The sequence below is a fragment of the Phaenicophaeus curvirostris genome, chromosome 2 (genome assembly GCF_032191515.1).
Source record: "Phaenicophaeus curvirostris isolate KB17595 chromosome 2, BPBGC_Pcur_1.0, whole genome shotgun sequence".
Classification (NCBI taxonomy): domain Eukaryota; kingdom Metazoa; phylum Chordata; class Aves; order Cuculiformes; family Cuculidae; genus Phaenicophaeus; species Phaenicophaeus curvirostris.
Genome location: NC_091393.1, coordinates 67,101,218 through 67,123,206, shown reverse-complemented (window position 1 = coordinate 67,123,206; position 21,989 = coordinate 67,101,218). Strand labels below are relative to the sequence as shown.

At 41.4% G+C, this 21,989-nt stretch overlaps 1 protein-coding gene across 3 annotated transcripts; it reads left to right on the top strand.

The window, feature by feature from the left end:
• Positions 1-3,068: 3,068 nt before the first annotated feature.
• On the top strand, positions 3,069-17,824 carry GNG4 (G protein subunit gamma 4). 3 transcript variants are annotated; one of them, XM_069852341.1, is made up of 4 exons: positions 3,130-3,162; positions 4,229-4,293; positions 10,065-10,170; positions 17,047-17,824. In XM_069852341.1, exons 3-4 carry the CDS (start codon positions 10,075-10,077, stop codon positions 17,173-17,175), a joined length of 225 nt encoding a protein of 74 aa, XP_069708442.1. In that variant the 5' UTR covers positions 3,130-3,162; positions 4,229-4,293; positions 10,065-10,074; the 3' UTR covers positions 17,176-17,824. The 3 variants fall into 3 exon arrangements, with proteins under 3 accessions (XP_069708441.1, XP_069708442.1, XP_069708443.1); XM_069852340.1 differs by lacking the exon at positions 4,229-4,293 and having other exon boundaries at positions 3,069-3,162; positions 17,047-17,823; XM_069852342.1 differs by lacking the exons at positions 3,130-3,162; positions 4,229-4,293 and adding an exon at positions 3,484-3,579.
• Positions 17,825-21,989: the final 4,165 nt, after the last annotated feature.

Below are 21,989 nucleotides of genomic sequence, written 5' to 3'. Positions count from 1 at the left end.
CATATTTTAAAAAACATGAAGTGGGGAAGTTCTGTTTATGGAGTGCATCGTGTGGCTGTCAAACTGAATGGGGGAGTGTAAGACTGGAAGAGGAGAAACCCTCAGCTTAACCCTTTGCCCATGTGTGCACATGTCCTCCTTTCCTATAGGATGTGTGGCTGAATTTGAATGAAATGGTGGCTCTCAAAGAAACATTCCCCCTCTTCTCAGCTGTCTTCTCCCTGAAAACCTAAGTGAGTTAAAGGGCAGGAAAGCAGTTCTTTCCTGGATTCTTTAAGGGAAGGAAGAAAAAGATGACGGGTGGAAATAGAAAACTAGAATCTCTGGAAGGCTTCTGACTGGAAAGCTTCTGCTGGAAGCCGGGGTTTGTGAGAGGTTCACATGGCAAAGTCTGTGTATCCAATACCACTTCCCGGATTCTGTGGTAAACCCAGATCATTTATGTTCTGGTTGTGAAGATGGGTGGTGAGAAAGGGATGGGGATGCAGTAGCCAGATATTCACTTGTGGAGAGAGTGAGTCTCCAAACCATTGCTGGAAAAAGGGAATGGTGATCTTGGATTTGAGATCCACTGTTTAGACAAAGCCCTCACAACAGATGGGAGAAACAAAAGAAAATCAGTAGAGTACTGACTTAAAATTGATGAAGTTTTCTGCAGGAAAATGGTTTCTGTGATGAACTAAAAACACCTTTCATCTTTGACTCTGAGACGTGAACTTAAGGATCTTTGCATTTAAACCATTGCTTACAGGTGTTGCATTCAAGGCCTATAGGCCAACTCCTGTAGGAGACTCCTGGGTTTGGTTGAATATATGAGTCTGCACATTAAAAAGAAAACATGTCTAGATAATATATGATGAAAATATGTTTTTAAACAGCCATTTTGCTCTTATATTTTAGCTTAAAGAATAAAATCGTTAGAATCCAGTGGTAGAAGTATTGTGTAAATCACTGACTTCTGGCTGATCATTTGAACCATCTAGCAAGAGCTCCTGGTCTAATACTGTGTAAATCCTTTGCCTGGTGAGTAGAGTCTTGCATGGAATGATGGTGCAATTAAACATGAATGGATCATCATCAGCAGGGGCTGATCAGTTTCTGGAGCTGTAGTTAAGGTAAGCTTATCCACTTACTTACTTGGTGAGGCAATGGCACAGGTTGCCCAGGGAAGCTGTGGCTGCTCCATCCCTGGAGGTGTCCAAGGCCAGGTTGGATGGGGCCTCGGGCAGCCTGGGCTGGTGGAATGTGGGCTGATCTTTAAGGTCCCTTCCAACCCAAACCATTCTATCATTTGAATTCAGTAATGTTTACCTTCAACCTGCTGCATTTCCTTCTCTGAAACACCATGGCCTTAAAAGCCATTGACTCAGTCTTTGAGGAGGCTGCTCTGGCTCCAGAGCACTTTCAACAATGAGGGTCTTCCATGTTTCCCTTCATACAGGAAATAAATGTGACTTGGAAATGCTTCTGCTGTATGAAAATGGAATGGGAAAAAGTGCTGAGAGTGGGATAAGTGACATGGGTGACAAATGGATGCCTTTCAGAGAGATCAGTCACTGCGCTGGGGAACGAAACAGATGGAGATGGCAGTGGCAGTGCTCCTGCCAACATGTTAATTACTGGGGCAGACTAATTTTTCCATTAAAAATGTTAATTGGCACTTTAACTGCCGCTGGCCTTTATGATTGACTCTCAAATTTGTAACAGAGGAGCACATAAAAAAAATCGATCTATAACACTTCACTGTTTTATTCTGACCTTCCAGCCTCAAGGAGGTGGCCCCTGCTCTCCCTTTTCCACAATGGTTACCTTTTTCATGCTGGTTTTGCTTTGCTTTTCCTTCCTTTTCCTAGTGTGAGGGAGATGCCCAGCCCTCTGCTCTAGGCTTCGACTGTTCACCTTTTAGAAACGCAGGGCTGATGGATCCCTGGGCGCCTGCTGGGGACGCAGGTGGCTGTGGCAGGGAAAGGAGTGGCGGGGAGGTGCTGCTGCATGGGTTGGGGTAGGGAAAGCTCGAAGATGGGGCTGGGGTGGCTTTCCTGCCATCTGCTGTGGCAGGGGGCTGTCAAGCATGGTCAGATGTGAGTGTCATTGCCGGATGACACTAAGCTGGGTGGAAGTGTCGATCTGCTGGAGGGCAGGGAGGCTCTGCAAAGGGATCTGAACAGGCTGGACCGCTGGGCTGAGACCAATGGTATGAGGTTTAACAAGGCCAAATGCCGGGTCCTGCACTTGGGGCACAACAACCCTGTGCAGTGCTACAGACTAGGAGAAGTCTGTCTAGAAAGCTGCCTGGAGGAGAGGGACCTGGGGGTGTTGGTTGACAGTGACTGAACATGAGCCAGCAGTGTGCCCAGGTGGCCAAGAAGGCCAATGGCATCTTGGCTTGTATCAGAGACGGTGTGACCAGCAGGTCCAGGGAGGTTATTCTCCCTCTGTACTCGGCACTGGTGAGACCGCTCCTCGAATCCTGTGTTCAGTTCTGGGCCCCTCACCATAAGAAGGATGTTGAGGCTCTGGAGCAAGTCCAGAGAAGAGCAACAAAGCTGGTGAAGGGGCTGGAGAACAGGCCTTATGAGGAACGGCTGAGAGTGCTGGGGTTGTTTAGCCTGGAGAAGAGGAGGCTGAGGGGAGACCTCATTGCTCTCTACAACTACCTGAAAGGAGGTTGTGGAGAGGAGGGTGCTGGCCTCTTCTCCCAAGCGACAGGGGACAGGACAAGAGGGAACGGCCTCAAGCTCCGCCAGGGGAGGTTTAGGCTGGACATTAGGAAAAAATTCTTCACAGAAAGGGTCATTGGGCACTGGAACAGGCTGCCCAGGGAGGTGGTTGATTCACCTTCCCTGGAGGTGCTTAAGGACAGGTGGATGAGGTGCTGAGGGGCATGGTTTAGTGTTTGATAGGAATGGTTGGACTCGATGATCCTGGGGGGTCTTTTCCAACTCGGCGACTCTGATTCTGACTGGGCGGGGCCAGTCCCCGAGGTGGGCGTGGTCCCCAGAGGCGGGGCCAGCCGCCGTGGGGGCGGGGCCGTTCTGTTGTTGGGCGTGTCCATCCGCGGCGCGCGCCACGTGCCGGGCGCCGGGGCCGCTTGGCCGCCGCCTCCGCCCCTGCCTCCCCGTCTCCCTCCTTCCCGCCCTCCCTGCCGGCCGCCCGCACACGGTGAGTGCCCCGGCGGCCCCCGCCGCTGCCGGGGAGGCGGGACGCGGGGCGGGGGGGGGCGGCTCCGGTGTCCCGGGAAAGCCGGGGCGTTTCACCCGCTTCTCTGCCAAAGTCGGCTTCGGGTTTCGCCGTTGCCGCGTTCGGAGTGGGGGGGGTGGGGGGGAAAGCTGCTTAGACCCCGCGCAGCCCGGCGTGCCCGTTCCTTTGCCTTCAGCTGCTGGGGGCCAAGACGGGGTTGGAACTGGATGGCCTTAAGGTCCCTGCCCGTGGGAGGTGTCCCTGCCCGCGGGGAGGGGTTGGAACTGGATGAGCTTTAAGGTCCCTTCCAACCCGACCCCCTCCCTGATGCCGTGAAGGGGCGAGGAAGGGGCCGCCCTGCTGGACAGGTTAAAACTCAAAAGCGTTTTAACCTCGCAGGTAATAAAGCGCCGAACTTCTCGGGGCGGGGTGTGTGTGTGTGTGTATGTGTCTTCCTCCGCTTTGCGTGTTTAAATACGCTGCAAACGGGATTTAAGTGGAATAATCGAACCGCCCGGTGTGTTTTGTTAAGAGGTCACAGCTACGTTTTATCACCTAAAGAGGTGAAATAGTAGATGGGTCTCATCTTTCTGTCTCGGGACTTTCTAGATCTCCGCTGGGTTGCTGGGCTGTACGTGCACACAACCTGTACGCCCACCAGAAGTGTTTTGCGTAGAAAGATTGTCCTTGTCAAACGTCGCGTTGTCTCAGCCGGTGTTTCCTTAGGCTCTCAAGTGTTGAGGAGGGTGCTGCTATTTTTCTGATGAAAGATTTGGGAGTGGTGGCAAGAATTTCTGGAGCTTGACAGCTGGGCTGGTGAAGTACCTGTGTTCAACGAAAACCGAGCTCTTCAAGTTCGGCTGCTTTGCAGTTATGTGATCGGCAGTTACTTTTGAAGCCACCGTATTTCTAGATTGAAAACTATACTCTCTTCTTATCGTGAACAGTGTTCTTGCTTTTAATCTAATATATTTCTGCTCATACTACTAAGCTTATCCTTACTGGGTGGAGTATAAAATTGTAGTGATTTTCTATTATTTCTTTGCAGAGCCATGGGATAGAGAAAACAAAATGATTCCTTAACCTCTCTCTCTGTTTACGGAGCTACATCAGGTGCAGTAAATCTTGGACTAAGAACTGAGATCCTGGGGGCAGTTGTTGCAATCCCGTGCATGCCCTGCAAACGCAGAGGGAGTTACCTACGACAATGATGCTCGCTCAGATAATGGGTGGTCTTAGTGCAGGGGTGCTTCTTAGGTTACTTGAGTAGCAACTGTAGAACTCCTCCTTATTTTTATTTTTCTGTCACCTGAAATACCTTTGATGTGCCAGTTTGGCATCAAACAGCTGTGATGCCATAAATTTTGTTGTTTATATTCCTGGTATGTTTGCAAACGGAGAATGAAATGTAGGATCTTTTTAGTGTAGAATGTGATTTGCAGGTCATTATTCAGGGACAATTCTCTCTAATGTCGCTGGCACTTAGTTGCATGATTAATTTGTCTCTTGTGCTGTGTGGTCCAAGAGCTTGTGTAGGAGGTGTTCTTCACAGTCATGGTCCCTAGGGTCTCTGGTCTAGTCATTTCAGGTCTATCAGTTTAGGTCACTGAAACAAAAGCATTAGGTTGAAAAAGACCTTTGAGATCATCAAGTCCAACCATACGTGTCCACTACTGAATCATATCCCTAAGCACCTCATCTACCCGCCTTTTAAATACCTCTGGGGATGGTGATTCAACCACCTCCCTGGGCAGCCTGTGCCAGTGCCTGATAACCCATTCCATGAAGAATTTTTTCCTGATGTCCAATCTAAACTTCCCCTGATGCAGCTTGAGGACATTTCCTCTCATCCTATCACCTGTCACTTGGGAGAAGGGACCAACACCCACCTCCTTTTAGGTAGTTGCAGAGAACGATAGGGTCTCCCCTCAGCTTTCTTTTCTCAAGAAGGCAACAATTGGGTTTCAGGCTTTTTAGGCTGAATTCTAGAGGTCATTCTTTTTGCATGATGTTTTAAGCTTGTACTTGTTGGAAGTGAAAGGGAGAAATTTGCACTGCAGCTTTTCATCCCTGTTGCTTGTACAAATTCATACTGAAGAGCCTGAAAACTGTGTTTTGCGGTGTTGCTCAAATTTTCAGACTTTTTCTGGATTTTATTGACAGGTGTTTATAAAGTTTGGTGAATGTAGGTTACACCCCTCGCCCCTCTGCAAGGTCAAGCTGTACCTGCAAATATTTGTGCAACTTCCTGGGTTATCATAAGATAAGTTGGCCTTTGAAGTGCTGTTGGGTACAATCTAATCTGTTCTAAAAACAAATAAAGAAAAGTTGCTCTTTACAAGCATTTTTATAGGCCCTGGTAATTAAGATCTTCAATACAAATGAGTTAACTGTATCCAGAAAAAAGGATGAAGTTCATATGAGGTAAAAAACCCCAAAACTCCAGAAAATTTGGCTGGCTGGGAGGCTGTGACTATGCAGCTCTCAGGCACAGTGCTTTAGGAAACAGCTGGCTGGCGTGGTGTGCCACTCAGCAGAAACTACTGGGCTGAAAAAGCCCGTGTAGCTGCTGTCACTATTCTTTGTTAACGTGATCAGGGTTCCCCTGAAAGAGAAGAGTCGCAGAGTCTAGATTAATGAGCTCAGCGTGCTGCATACATACACACTGCGTAAACGAGCTCCTATGTAGTCTAGGTCTGGTGACACGCATCAGTAACATGTGGATTGCACACAGTCTGATCACTAACATAGCTGCTGTAACTATGGTGATTATCAGGACCTATGTACATGTCTATCAATCTAACTTAATAGAGGGTGCCGGAAAAGCAACCAAGAATGAGCATCAGCAAACCCAGCAGAGTAGTTCCTGGTTCAAAGCTTTATTGGTAATTTAAAAGATGGGGAGGTGTTATTCCTTTTGAGCATCCAAAGAAGTGTGGCCAGCATGCTGAGAGAGATGATTCTGCCCCTCTACTTCACTCTGACAGGACCCCACATGGGGTACTATGTCCAGCTCTGGAGTCCTCAGCACGGGAAAGGCATGGACCTCTTGGAATGGGTCAGAGGGCTGGAGCACCTCTCCTATAAGGACAGGCAGAGAGAGTTGGGGTTGTTCAGCCTGGAGAAGAGAAGGCTCCAAGGAGACCTTACTGGGGCCTTTCAGTACTTAAAGGGGGGCTACAGGAAAGTTGAGTAATGGTTTTAGACTAAAAGATATAAGGAACAATTTTTTTCCAGCAAGGGTGGTGAAACACTGGAACAGGTTATCCAGGGAGGTGATAGATTCCCCATCCCTGGAAATATTCAAGGTCAGGTTGGATGGGGCTCTGAGGAACCTGATGTACTTGAAAATGGCCCTGCACATTGCAGGGGGTGTTGGACTAGATGACCTTTAATGACCTTTAAAGGTCTCTTCCAACCCAAACTTTTCTATGGTTCCATGACCCTGTAGGCTGCTCCCAGATGCAATGCAAACCTAATTGTGCCATCCCGGGAGTATGAAGGCCTTGACTGTTTAAAAGGGCTCTCTTAGGAGAGAGGGTCGGAGCCTTAAAAGAAACACTAAGAGAGATCCCACAAGAGGGTGTTTGGCAGGCTTCCTCACATTCCAGGGGATGATTGTTCAGGGAGAGGGTGTGTAATAAGACTCTCATTATTAAAATTTCTTTTCTTTCTCGAGCTTTTTTATAAGTAGCAGTATTATTTCATTAAAGAATATTAAGCTTAAGGTTATTAAAGAATATCACAGGTCCTAAAGAGAACAGAACCAGATCTCAACCAAAGCCTTGTTGAGGCCTGGTTCAAAGCAGCCTGGTTTGAAAGTGAATACAATACTCATCCTCAACATCACTCTGTATGTAACAGGACCTTGACTGATGTGCATATACATGATGTGTTTGCAGAGTGTGAGAGAAGGCAGGGGTATACGTAGCTTGGTAAGTGAAATGTGAAACAGGAGAAATCCGACTTGTGAAGTTCTGGAACCAGAACTGTCTGTATGAAAAAAAGAGATTAGATACTTAGATGGATACTAAGCACTTCCAGAAACATGGTAGTTAAATATTTAAGTGTGTGTAAAGGCCAGGGTAGGAGCAGGATTTGGAACAGAACAAATGTTTGTGCTTCAGAGTATAAACAAACCTCTTGCTAATAAGAAGTGGAAATTTTCTCCTGTGGCTGAAACACAAGGTGCTAGACTTTTTTCTTTTTTAAAGTTCTTCTTATAAAGCCTCTTTTAGTGATTATTTTCTGATATCATTAAATAATTTGCCAGAGAAGATACGTGTTTTCTTTTTTTAACTTTTCCAACATTTGCTATTTCAGAATATAAGTAAGGACATATGATGTTTGTGGCATTGCTTTGGAAACATGGTTTGGATTTTTTAAAGCATTTTTGTGCCTAAAAGTCTTTTCAAAATTCCATTATGGCCTCAACTCAATCTCTTTTTCAGTAGATACTTAAAAACTAGCTGGAAGTACTAGAAACAGTGTTCTCACCGACTTGGATGAGGCCAGTGGTGGTTCAGATTGTCTGGCTCTAATGTTTATAAGTTGCAGTTGCTTAAATCTATTTAATTTAAATGTATTATTCAAAATTAAATTTCTGATTTGCCTCTGAACTTGGGCTGTGGCAGATGTAGAAATGGCTCTGTGACTTCGTTTAGCTCTGATTTTTTTGGCTCTGTGGTCATTAGCAGTCTAGCTGTGGAGATGATAACAAAATTTAAATGATTCATGCTTATGGGGCTATCATTTTGTAAACAAAAATAAATGAGTTTAATACTATCTTTATGGATAGATCAAGACTTAAAAGCTATGGGGTTGCATAGCAATAAAAAAGTCCAGAGATGAGCTGTAATTCACAACCTCCTGCTCTTGTGAACGTCTCGTATCCTTTCTGCTTATCTGCTGCATGTCCCAACACATCTGAAAATTGTTTGGAGGCTGTTGGTTGTGTTTGGGTTTTTGTACCACACAAGGCATTTCATGCCAAGCCAGTTCCTCCACATGTATTTAGTCCTGTGCTTTGTGAAGAATATGAGTGAAACAATTGTAAACAAAACCCAAGACACAAAAGAAAAAGCTGCTGTGTTTGGACATGGTTTTAGTTTATCAGAGTTTACGCGAAGGGGGAAACTTGTGTTTCATTCAAGTGACAAGTGTGTACAGAAAACCTCTTCTTTGCCTCGGCATATATTAAAACCCTTGCTTTATTTGACACAAATAATGTATTTTAAGGTAGCATTTCCCCTGCCTAGACTTACACAAGTGCTGAAAAAGACAATTTTGCTTATCAAATTAGTTTTGAGCGTGATTCACCATTTTATTTGTATCCCACTATCCCATTTTACAGCACAGGTTACCAATGTTAGAAAAGAGAAGAAACAGTTGTCTTTGCCTTGTCTTTTAACATCTGTGCTTTGTGACATGAAAGCGGTGAAAGGTTATTCCTCCCTTCTTGTTGTGCTCTGGATTCTGTGCTTCTGTTGACTCTACTATGGTTAAGAGATTGCAGATACAATTTGGTTTTCTATGAGAGCATTTTCTGTGTCCTACCGATTTCTGGTTTGTATCTTATACCCCAGTGACTGGGTCAGCTAACCTATTGAGGTTCAAGAAGGGAAATCTGTGTAGTTCTAGGTGTCTACTTCCTGCCCAGAAATAAGCTGCAAGTATTTGTTTTGAAAGACCTGATCCTAAATTCTTTTGGCAGCAACATGAAATGCCTGGGTTTGTGTATTTTCTCCTGTGTTCCATCTGCTTCTCACACCCTGTGTCTTTTGCATTGCCCAACTTATATTGGTTTCTAACACTTGCCACTAGACTAATCGTGCTTCAGGTGACACTTGTGGCATACTGTGTATATACAAGGTGACCAAAGCCTCAGCACCTAGTCTTACTAGGTAGTATAACTAGTCCAAGAACCTGTCTAGGTTATTGGTATCGTATCTTATCTTTCTTCTCATGGGGGCTCAGCCCAACTTCCAATGATGCCAAGATAGTAACTGTTACTCGTGCTGGACCAGGGCTGCAAAATGGTGTCAGCGCGAGGTCTCCTGACATGTAGACCACCTACGACACATATATATTGTGCCTTTATTCAAGATTCCAATGTAGTCATCTTGACTATTCTTGTAATGGTGCTGAGGACTGCAGGATAACGCGTGTACTTACTCTCAAGCCCTCAAGGACTCACAATGCAAGAACAAACACTGGCATACCTTGATTAGATGGCCCTTCCCAAGAGCTGCTGATCTCTTAAGACGTAATTCATTTCTGTGGTGTGTACTGTACTGTACTGTACTGGGTTTTAGCCATCTTTAGGCTTCACTGGGGATGTGTAAGCAAAAATTTGGACACCACTGCATTATTTCTTCATAATCTGTTTCTTCATTTCTAAACTCCTTAAATCTGTAGTCAGAATTTTGACTTTTTTTCTTTCTTAAAATTTATCACTTTCTATAGATCAATGAGACTGGTGTGGCGTTCATTTCTATGGTGCACATTTCTGACTTGTTTTCATGTTATTAGGTGTAACTAGGGTATGGAGTCAAACAGCTGCAAGGCTTGTTTGTGAACAGCCATTATGTGTTGGCAACCTGAACCAAGGCAACTGTTTCTACACTGAAATAATGGCCATGTACTCTGCATTTGTATGTTGTTTACAGAATTCAGATTGAATACTGGCAGAGGGGAATGTAAATGTGTAATGCAATAAGGTGCTGTTGAAGAGAACGGAAATAAACAGTGTCTGGTTTGTAGTGGTGATCTAGCAGTATCGATGTAGTTGGTGAGGGTTGGTTAGATTGCTGATAACTGTCCTCTCAGTGATTGCTGTATTTGTAACCTGTACTTTTAAATTGTCTCAACCTTGTTTCTTCTAGGAAAAACAAAATGAAGGAACTAGTGTCAAACAGTACAACAAATATATCTCAAGCCAGGAAAGCTGTGGAACAATTAAAAATGGAAGCATACATGGACAGGATGAAGGTAAACTTAGGCTTATTGTTGATGTTTTGAATTAACTCACTAGTTTGTGATACAGCCTCCCTTTGATATTGTAGAAAGGAGTGATCACCTGAAATAAAAAAAATCTGTATTGAGCTACAAAACAATTTTCAGTACTGTGACTTGGTCACATACAAACGGCTTGTTTCAAGTGAAGTGATTTCCAGAGACTGGCTTCTAGTCTGCTTCTGTACAAGTGCCTTTTATATCTGTCAAAAGTGCTGTTTTGTGCAATATTTAAAGTGAGCTGGCAGATACACAGGTGCTCTTCTTTGTCACTTGTAGCTGAACATAGGTGCAGCTCGGGTGTCTAGATTCTTTTCCTTTAAGAACTGGAACGTGTCTTTAAGGTATTGCAATACTTTTGAATAATGATGACACAAGCTGTATGACTTTGTTTTGTTTTAGCACTGACATTATTGAACCAAAAAATATGTGTGATTACAGTTCAATTATGATTCTGCACTTGCCCGTTGTATGTGAAGATTTGGTGTGATCATGCCTCTATATGTATATGGATTAAATCTTTTTACTAAAGGCATTATGAAACAGAGGTCCTTAATGTTTTTAACCAGAAAAGCCCATGGATTGTTCTTCCCTGTCATTTTGCCTTCTCCTAGGCTAAAGTTTTGTGAATAAATCAAGCACCTAAAAACTAATATTGTCATAGAAAGTTTTAAGAAAGCAGTGCTTATCTTTTTTGTGCTGTCTCTCTCTCTGTGTCTCTGAAAACAGGGAATAGCTATTTGGATGAAAAATCCAGCCTCTACAAATTAGAAGAGTTTAGAGACAGAGAAACTAGAAAAAGAAATGTATTTAAATAATAAATACATAATAACCACTTTATCTGCAAATAACTGTAACTGAGTTGTTACAGACTGTAAGTGTTTGTAACTGAGTTTACAAATGCAGTAAGACCATTTAGAAATGTTGTACCTTATATTCTCCTTGTAGTCTTAACTTGGTTTGTTCACTCATCCATACCGTGTGCTGCAAATCTCTGTGTAGACAGCATGGGGGCAAAAGTATCCAATTACAATTTTAAAATGGCATCGTATCATAAGCTCACTAATTAGAAAAATAGTATTTATAATTCAGAAATATTAGTGGAATTCACATGAATAGTCAATCTTGCTTATATGAAAAAAAAAAGAAATTTCAATTTCTTCATTTTGTTCCAGTTTTTAGCAATGTCTTGTAAGGCCATTGAATCTGCAAAACTACAGTTTCTGTTTTGTATAGCGTCTTGACAAATTCATCACTTAGTAGGTGCCTGTCCAGAGGGACAGGTATTTCTGTTTCCATCAGTGAGGGAAGATGTGCCTTTTCAGTGTTCAGTGGGGTTAGTCCCCTGATTCAGGCCATATTGCAGCTGCACGAACAACACAACTAACTAGAAGGAATGGGGTGGGGGGGGTGAGTGGCAGAGGGAACAATTGGGAAAATTAAGGCCCGATTTATTGTTATATGAAATTGTCGACACTTAGTAGATTGTCTTATACTGGCTTTTATGTAATCACTGGTTACTCATGTGCTACATCACTAGCTCAGTTATGTAAAGAGCTTCATTAGTTAGATATATAATGTACTTAATTACCTATGTAAGAAAGGCGTATGTTATTTTTAGTTAGTTTAATTAAAAATAACACAGTTATTAGGAAGTGTGGCAGACCTCAAAAACAAATAGCTTGAAAGTGCAGTTATTTCACCTTTCAAAAGAACTTGGAGCCAAGAAGGCAGTAAAGGAAATATGTTTCAGTATTCTGAGGGTTCCTATACTAATATAAACTGAACTGATACACAGTTTGCAGAATATTTGTCTTGGTTTCTAGAGTTTCTTTGAATAAGGGAGATTGTGAGAAGAGGTTGGTTGGCTTTTTATTCCCTGAAGTTCTGCTTTGCCTTTTAATTTTTAAACAGTTAAGAACGTGTTTCACTATAGCCAAATTTTACCAAGACAGGAGATTCTGAGTTCTCGGATCATAACTGTAAAGACAGAGAAATGCCTTTAACTTAATTCCTTTTTTTTTTTTCCTTTTTTTTTATGTTTTGCATCTGCTTAAACTAGTTAGGCATGTAACAAAAGATCAACGCTTTACTAATAATTTAATTAAACACTATTTTGCAGGTAGCTATAGCCACATGGTTATTTCCATAACAAACAAGACCACATTGTTGAAATTAAAAAGATGCCTGCATTATTGACTAGGGAAATCAGAAGTTCCAGCTCATTTTTGTACTACCGAGGCAATTTGTTTTCCATGCATGGTAGCTCTTGTAACCAGCGAGAGTTGGGTCTTCTCAATTAAAAATGTTGAGTTTTATATGTTATATAGTTGCCTGTTACCCCCTGTGTTCTGGATTTTTCGACTAACATAAAAATCAAGTCCTATAACCAATCGGAGCAGCAAACAGTGCAGCATTTTGAGGTTCCACAAAGACAGCTTGCTGTTGAGGTGTGAAAGAAACAGGACAACTTAAAAGGCGAGGATGACGTTATTGGTGTATTGATCGCTAGCTGGAAGGAGTATTACTGTGGCGCATTTTTATAAACCATAAAAATCCCAGAAGGATCATAAATTGGACCTGCCTTACTTCCCCACAGAAGGAACAGCTAGAATTATAATGGAAAAGTAAGTAGAAAGCAGGAGGCGCGGATGGAAAGACGCCAAGCTAGGAAACATCAAATCAAATAAGGCAGACTGTGGCCTCGTGACTAGTGGAATAATGTGTCTTCCAAAGGTGCTAGCATTAAAGTTGAGAAAGCAAAGATAATACTGGTGCTTTATCACAGTTGTCCCCAGAGTAAAGTGCTATTTAATCTCCTCTTTGCAAGCAGAAAAAGAAGGAGGAGTGCTCTGCCATTTAAGAATCTTGGTGTATCAGTTATTATTCCATTTGCTTTTTTCTTAAGAAGGTAGAAAATATTCCTAACTGATTCTGAATAGTGTTGGGAGATAAGCGGTAGGATTGCCAATAAATGTGTGTGAATCTCTTTGTTTTAGATGTAAAGGATAAGCAGAGTGGGTGTTGTAGCAAGGATGGTAATTAGTCACAATCTATGACAAGACAGATGACATAGTAATTGCAGCATTTTCCCTTGTCATTGAAGCTTATAATTATTAGTGCAGCTAACAGGCTTATGTTCTAACTTTGGCTGCTTTTATCACCTCTGCTGTTCTAAAATATAATGGTGAAATTCCACAGTCCTCTTGAGACAAATTCTTTAAAGCATCAATGTTGACTGTTTTGTTGGTTTTTTTCCTTTTGATAATTTGACAACCACGTATGTTTTTCACTACACAGAATAAAAATAATTGTATAAAATGTGAGATCGGCGGGATGCCTACATACTCCAGCCTCTCTGTCTATACGCTTTAAAAGGTTAAAAAAAAAAAGAAAGTCTAACTTTCTATTAAAATTCATCAAACTGGATTCTGATGTTTTGCTTTAGCCACTTCTTCAATTTGTATAAATGACTTTGAATCTGCAGACCAAGCATATGAGAAGTGAAATGATAAATATGTTAGCTTAATTTGAATATTCAAATTAGATGTGCTTATTTTAATTCTTAGTAAAAGCTATTCTGAAACTGTCCATGCAGCATTCAGCTACAAATAAACCTAAAGGTGAGTGAAAGCTGTGACAGAGTGGCCTTCATTTAGCTTCCTGCATGACACAAACAGCATGATCAGCACATTATTTTGTGTAGGAACAAATCACAGAGTTGGCCATTAGGCAGCCTCTGCTTGCTGACATGTGCTAACGCAGCCATCTCTGCTGGAGCCTTAATGCGATGCTCAATGCAGAGGTCATCCGGCACTGTTGTTCTGAGTAATAACACTGTGCAGGAAAATTGCTGGAGGCAACGCTGTATTTTTCTCTTTTTTGGCCACGGTTCCAACTTTGCCAACGCTGCTCACAGCGACCAGTGTTTTCATTGCTCCTGCAGTGTGATCGGCTAACTTAACTCCATTTAGTGAGTGGTCATTATTCCACTGCGCAAGCCTGAGCTACTTTGCTTTGAGTGAAGAAATGGCCATAATTCACTTTTATAACTACTTTAATCCCAATGGGAGGACTTCTCCTCCCCAAATCTTTTTATTTTTTTGAAGAATGAAAATACACAGCCTGGTACAGGTTTAGTTTGTGACAATGTGCTGAAATGTGATCATGTTGCTCATGTTCCTCAGTTCCTTGTTGCAGGTTTGTTTTCTACTAAATTGTACTGTGGTTTGTCTAAACACTGTGATGTTGAAGGAAGTGCTTGCTCTGCTTCATGGCATGCCTACCAGAATTGGACAAGTTGGATAAAAAAACTATGCTGTGCTTTTGCTAGTAAAAATCCTTTTTATTTTTAAATTATGTCAAAGCACATGTAGAGTAGAAAATTATACTACCGGGTTTATCCCTTCTAAGAGTGATGATTGGAGTTGTACTTCTCTCCCACTGAACAAGAAGCAATGTACTTGGGCTGACGTTGTTTATCTGTACATGAAACAAACAGTAGTTATGGAATGGTCAGTCCACTGTTGGTTCCTTGCTCCTATAGGGTCAGTCTACTTAAAAAGATTGTGGTTTCATGAATAAAATAACTTATTCATTAGCTTAATAATTGAAGATGATATGTGCTGGGCATCTTTAATAAACCCTGTCTCTGGGACACGGAGTATTAGACTAGCTCTCCATTAGGTTTTATGGCAGCAACGTTTATTATGACAGCATTGAAGATGTCATTGAGCTTTCCGTGGGCACCTCTGGCTCCAAGTTTGACTTGGTCTGTTTGACCAAGAGTTCAGGTCCAGCTAATAAATTAATTAGAGCATAGAGCTGCCTTAATTTGAGACATGCAGCTGACCTGGAAGGACAATAGAAAAGTGAAAATGTTTATGTTAAATAATTATGAATGTACTGGTGATTGTCATTACCTGAAAATACTTCTCCAAACTCCTGTGGGGGTACGTTCCTCCTGATGTTACTGGAAACATGCTAACCTCCTCTTCAGTGAATGCTTTCTACACTAGTGTACAGTACAGTGAGATATAGCGTAGGTCATTAGCAAAGGTAAGTACGTTTTCTGTCTTGTGATATTTTTTTGGCCTTGATAGGAATTTCACGCTCTGCCTACATCGTGTTTTTCTTTGGAGAACCTGCTTTTTGAACATTCACAAGTAAATTTAAGTGAAAATTTGGAATATGATAGGATTCCCAAGTTTTCTGTTTATTCTTTGCAGTTCTACCACTCTGTTCTAGACAGTGCCCTCACACTCTGAGGCTTGTTCTTTTATAATTCCTTAGCAAGTAGATAACTAAAGTATGTTGAAAATAATGATAATCCTTTCTTTGTGCTTCGAAGTCCGTCATTTTCCACATATTTTTGTTTCACCCACCTCTTTTTTTGAGAAGTACTGGTCTTTCTGAATATCTCTACTGATTTGCTCAGTTTAGTGTTCAGTCTTCTACTTCACCTGGGTCCAGCAATCTGTTGTTCTCTGTAGTTTCTCTGCTGCCCTTTTGTTTTACAGGCCAATTCAAAAGCAAACTAATTTAAAGTAACACTCTTTCTTCCTCTGCTAGGAGGATAGCCTATACTGGGATGGCAACCATAGGCACTTTATGCGTTTAAGCGTTCTAAAGGCATATTTTAATTCATAGTTTTAAAAATAATAAAATACAGTTATTTTCTACCAAAAGTTAATTAAGATTTCATGCATATCCTGTTCCAATGCTCGTTTCCTTCGTAGGTTTAATCTGAAGCCTACTACAGGCTGGACTGGTGCCAAATCAAGCAGGGTGTGGGGAGGCTAAAGCTCACAGTGATGACACACCTGCTAGAAAAATACCAGAAATCCAATTTGTTTTTCCTCTTCACTATAGTTGTGCAAACTTCCTGACCTTGGTGTTTGACTCCAGAGAAGCTGTCATGGTGCTCAAAGAAAGGACTTTTTTGTACAGGCTTCCTATCTTATTTTCTCAACTATTATCACATTGAAAACACAATAATTAGGCAAAACAAAGAGATACGGTTAATTGTAAATATCTTGCTAACTGAGCAAACCAGAAATATTTTGTATATGCATTGTAAATTATTGAAAAAATAAATGACTTGTTGCAGCCTAATGTCACTAATATTATTATGGCACAAACCTGCAAAGGTTACAAGGTTTCAGCTACAGCTGAAATGGTTTAATATTTAATTATTCATTTCATTAAAAATATCTTGTATGTCAACACAGTCATGTTTCTGTACAGCCCTTCAGCAAGGACAAACTGATGTTCTGAATGTAGAGACTTCAGAACTGGTCATTTTAGAATTATACAAATATTAAGATAAAAAATACACAATGATCAAGTCTTGCTGCTGGTTTACTATTACTTTTTAATCCCATGGTCATGTGCCTAAAGAACCTTTTGTTTCTGTGTGTGTTTTGCATCCAGAAGAGCAAAAGGTAGAGAGGGTGCTTGTGGAAAACCCTACAGCCAGTGACTGGGAACAAGAACTGAAGCAGGTGGCCCCTACAGAAACACATGCTGCAAGGGGAATCCCCATTGCTTATGGGCAATTAGCAAATATGTATTTTAATGAGTATCTGCTCCTGACCTTTCTTCTGATGGAGAGGAATGAATCATATAAATTGATACCATGTAATGTCACTAAATTAGATAAAACGTATATAAGGATTACTAGGTCTAATAAGAGGAAATTTGGAGCTGTGGTCTCTAGTAACTTAAAGAATAAACAATTCTCCTCCTATTTTATGACAGCTGCCATTATCTTATGTTATATGAAGAATATTTCTGCAATGCAGATTGCTTCAGAATTAAGTATTACTGTAGTTCTCTCTTCTCTTCTATTAGGTATCCAAGGCTGCAGCAGATTTATTGGCATATTGTGATGCTCACATTGGAGAAGATCCCCTTATTATTCCAGTGCCTGCATCTGAAAATCCCTTTAGGGAGAAGAAACTCTTTTGTACTATCCTTTGAGTCAGTTTTCAATTAAAAATGTCTTATGCTAAAATTTGTTATCGGTGTTGCATGCTTTTAGCTTTAGTATTTTTTTCTTCAGATACGAGTACCTAGCCTATAACTACAATATTTTTAGAAGGTAGTGCATTTTCTGGTAAAAAATAAAAATTAACAAATCCTAAAAAATTCAAGGTAATCCTTATCTTTCAGACCAAGTTAAAAGTTTAATTTCAGTTCTTCATAAAGATTCTTTTGGTCTTAATGAAAGTCTTGAGTACAGTATCAAATTGTAGATATCTTTGCCAGTCATAGATTTTTCTGGGACCTAAATGAGTCATACGGATTCTGAAGCTATTTTTAACGTTCTTATTTTCTTTGGAAGGTGAATTTAATTCATTTGCCTTTACAAATTTGTATCTAAAATGAGAAGTGTGACCTTTCCTCAAGTAGCACGACATAGGAAAAAATCCCAGTGATTTACAATATTTGGAAAAATCAGTCTTTTACCGTAAGTGGTGTTTATAAATGTTTTGTGAAGATTGTAATAAACTTGACTACAGAAACAATCTTAGTAAAGCAACATTGTAGTTACAAGTAAAATGAAGATGTATAGTTACACACTAGGACTGCATCAATAAAACTGTAGAAACACGTGGCTGCTTATCTTATTTTGAATGATAACAATTTAAATTATTTTAGAAAGTAAACTGAAGTGTAACAACCTCAGCTGTTCCTGAGGAGCTTAGCAAAGGGTCTAAATTCTGCCCTGACCAGTACAGTACATCACATTTTCTAAGGAGCTTTCTACATGCTTTTGGCTGCAAGAGCAAGACTTTATGGGGATGGAGAGTAGCAGTAAAGGACTGTTGTTCAGGAAACAGTTCCAGTACCTGAAGGGGCTACAAGAAAGCTGGGAAGCGACTATTTACAAAGGCTTGTAGTGATAGGATGAGGGGCGATGGATATAAATTGGAGAGGGGCAGGTTTGGACTAGACATAAGGAAGAATTTCTTCACCATGAGGGTGGTGAGGCCCTGGCACAGGTTGCCCAGGGAAGCTGTGGCTGCCCCATCCCTCGAGGTGTTCAAGGGCAGCTTGGATGGGGCCCTGGGCAGCCTGATCCAGTGGGAGGTGTCCCTGCCTGTGGCAGGGGGGTTGGAACTAGATGATCTTTAAGATCCCTTCGAACCCAAACCATTCTATGATTCTAATATGCAATGAGACCGCTATGCTGTTGACAGCCACTAGGTTTGTATATTTTGGAGCCCCAGATTAATCGTGAGATAAGTTATCAGCAAATAAATTGTGGAGGTTCTGGGAGGTTTTTTATTTTGTCTTTGTTTAAAGCACAGTGAGAGGAAAAGAATGAGGTAGGGAATATGATTGATCACTTGCCTTCATTCAGTAAAATTAAGCTCAATCACGGCATCTGGTGGAAAAAAAAATGTTGCGTTATAGACTTTTATAAAAAATTATTCTTAAAGAAAAAAGTGGAAGTTCCTCTCTGGTCTGATATATTAAGAGAGTTCCCTCACTCCAGTACTTTATACGTACGGTGTGTCAATGTACTGGAAATGTCGCTCCTTTGGAGCTCCTGCGAAGGCAGCTCCACACGTATGGCAGGGGAAAGCTTGGTTAGAGAGCTGCACTAGTCTGACTGAGTTCAGGCTCTTAACAGCCACATGCAGGCCATGCTTCCTCCACACAAACTTGCGTTCTATCAGCTTCTTAAATACCTAGAAGGCAAATAGCAGCAAAGGAAGGTTTTATTTTCTTGCCAATCCATTTGGATAATGCACCACACCCAACCACACTCAGTCACAACAGAGAGGTGGCTCTGGGCTGTGGTTCTGCTGCAGGCCAGCTCATTCACCACGTCTGTCTAACATGGAGCCTCCGTGGTAATTTACTTCCTGTGATGTTGTCATAAAAAAAACTATATTCCTTCTAACCAACAGGCTTTTGGGATGTCTTTCATTTAAAAGTTTGGGTTTTAATTTGGCAGCTGAAGACATCTGTAGTCTATTAGGCACAAAGCCGCTTCACAGTACCTGTCCTGATAAACATTGAAGTGGCCTGACAGATTTTATCTTGGTTCTTATTTGAAAGTTTACAGTGTAGGATTCCCATTCCTAACTTGTGACACGAATACTTCTTAATGCGTGGTGTGTTCAGCTTTATTGTGGGGTGTAGATAAACAGGCTTTAGCTAACTGAGTAGCTGTTTTATTGACACTGAAATAAAAATGGCTTTTTGAAAATATTTGTTAAAAAGGAGCAACAACAGCTTAATAAGGTTCTTCAGGGAGTCCTTCCCACACCGTACACGATTTGGTAACTGCTCAGATCACCATGGCAACATTTTCATTTGTCTTTCCGCATGTATGGTTTTAACTGGAACAGCAAGGGAGGGGAATATAGGGCATGCAGCTTTATTCTCAAAGGCTTTGTAACAACTTGCATTCCGGGCTCATCATTAACATTCCCATCTAGAATAACAAAATTGCCACAGCTTATTACAGGATTGCAAACAGCGCTTTCTGTTTCCAATTAGCCTGAGCTCTGAGGTCCTGAGATTGCAACATTTCACAGTAGTTTTGAACATCACTAGTTACAAGAGCAGCATTTATAATACAAAAATCTATTGTTATAATTTTTCAGAGGAGGTGAATGCCATTGTTTTGGACTTAAGGTTTTTCTCCAAGAGTTTTTCTTCAAGTATTTGTGAACGTGTTGGACTTCTTTCATGTTTGGTAGCTGTTTCCATGTTTGTGGCTTTTTTCATCAGTTCATAACTTTCAGGTAAAAATTTTTGGACCTGTTAAGATCATAGAATCATAGAATGGTTTGGGTTGGAAGGGACCTTAACGATCATCCAGTTCCAACCCCCCTGCCATGGGCAGGGACACCTCCCACCAGCCCAGGCTGCCCAAGGCCCCATCCAACCTGGCCTTGAACAGCTCCAGGGATGGGGCAGCCACAGCTTCCCTGGGCAACCTGTGCCACGGCCTCACCACCCTCATGGTGAAGAAATTCCTCCTTATGTCTAGTCTAAATCTGCCCCTCTCCAATTTATACCCGTTGCCCCTCGTCCTATCACTACAAGCCTTTGGGAGCAGCCCCTCCCCAGCTTTCCTGTAGCCCCTTCAGGTACTGGAATGTTGCTGATGATTTCATGGTTCTAATTTTAAAAGAGGAAATACATGGAGTAGTGGAAATTGCATGTTTATTTTAGCAGGTGTCTATAATGTGTCTGAAGAGTTTAAGCTATATAAGCTTAACTCCTGAGTGGGAGACAGACAGTTTCCTCTAGCATCGTTGGGCCTTATTTACCAGTTCCTTAAATGAATACACGCTCCTGGCAAATGGCTAATTTGAAAGGGGGGTGGGGCACAGTACCTCTGGAAGATAAGCAGTTCCAAATAATTGTAACAGCTTTGGATCACATGACTATTCACCATCAGAATATTGACTGTCTGAACAGAAGGGCATCATCTGAGTGTTTTTTGATGCCAGCTTGACCCACAAATCACCGTTTAAAAGAATGTCTTTTTCCTCCATTGCCTCCCAACCATAAAATGTCTTTGTCATTGTTATATCTTTTGCTGCTTTGACCTTTGAGGTGGTTTAGATAATCTACTATTGATAATTGAGTTTTTTCTCAAACATCTTGCCTCAAACTCTACACAAAAATATCTGAAAATTCTTGGATTTTTTTTCTAAAATAAATACACATTGTATCATGAAGCATGGCATGACTTCAGAAATGTGTATACTAAAAAGAAACCAGCCCTCCAAAATGAAGCTTTGTTTTACAGCAAGGTTTCCTGTAGGCTGAAGCAATAAGTTTTTATTTTTACCAAACAGTCTTATTTGATATCCTCTAACTTCAATAAGAACAAGACTGGGCCCTTTACCATCCTAGTGTTGTCCTCTCAGTTTTATTTCATACGCCATTAGGCTTGTCACTTTGTATTTCAGGTCCAGGAAATAATGCATGCTCCCTGTTAACAGCGTGAGTTGGAGCTGTCATCTCACAGAACAAGGACTTCAGAACAGAAGTTGGATTCAAGGAGTTTTTGACATATTATTAGCAATCCTTTCCTCCTATCCTAGCGCTTGCCACCCTGATGAAATGAGGCTTCCCAGTGGTGGATGAACGGTAAATTCTAGTGTATCAGTAGCGCTTGTGGGGCTGGTTGTTTCACATTCCTCAGGTTAGTATCCTTGGTTTACCTGGAATTTAGAATGTTATAATTTCAATACCAGAAGCCATTTCCCTCCTCTCTAATATGTGCCAAATTCACCCTCTTTGCTTTCCGCACCGTGTATTAAATTAGTAGTAGGGTGCTTGGCTCCTGCCGACAGGCAAGTTTTTTAAGCTAGCCTGTAGTTACTGTTGAAGAAGGGGGGAAAAAATGGAGGGAAGTTTAAATTAAGCTGTTCTAGGTCACACCATAGATTGAAATAAATAACAACTTTGCTGACAGTGACACAAAGGTAAATAGAGGGGGTATTGCCAACATATTTGGAAGGATGTCTTGAAAAAGCATTTTTGCTGTGACTTACAATAAGGTCAGCTCCCACAGAAGGAAAGAACACTTTAAAACAATGGTCTGTAAAGGTGCATGCTAAAGCCTGGAACTGCAATATAGCAGTCATTTATCCAGCTGGATTTCTGATATTAAAGGAGTAACAAAAGATGTAATTTGGGAGGACACGATTATATATTTTTTTTCCTATCTCTTCATTGTATAGGGGTAAAAATTTGTGTACATAATTTGATAAACTGGCATAGGGAGGGCTTTCCTTTAAGGCCACATCAGAATCTGG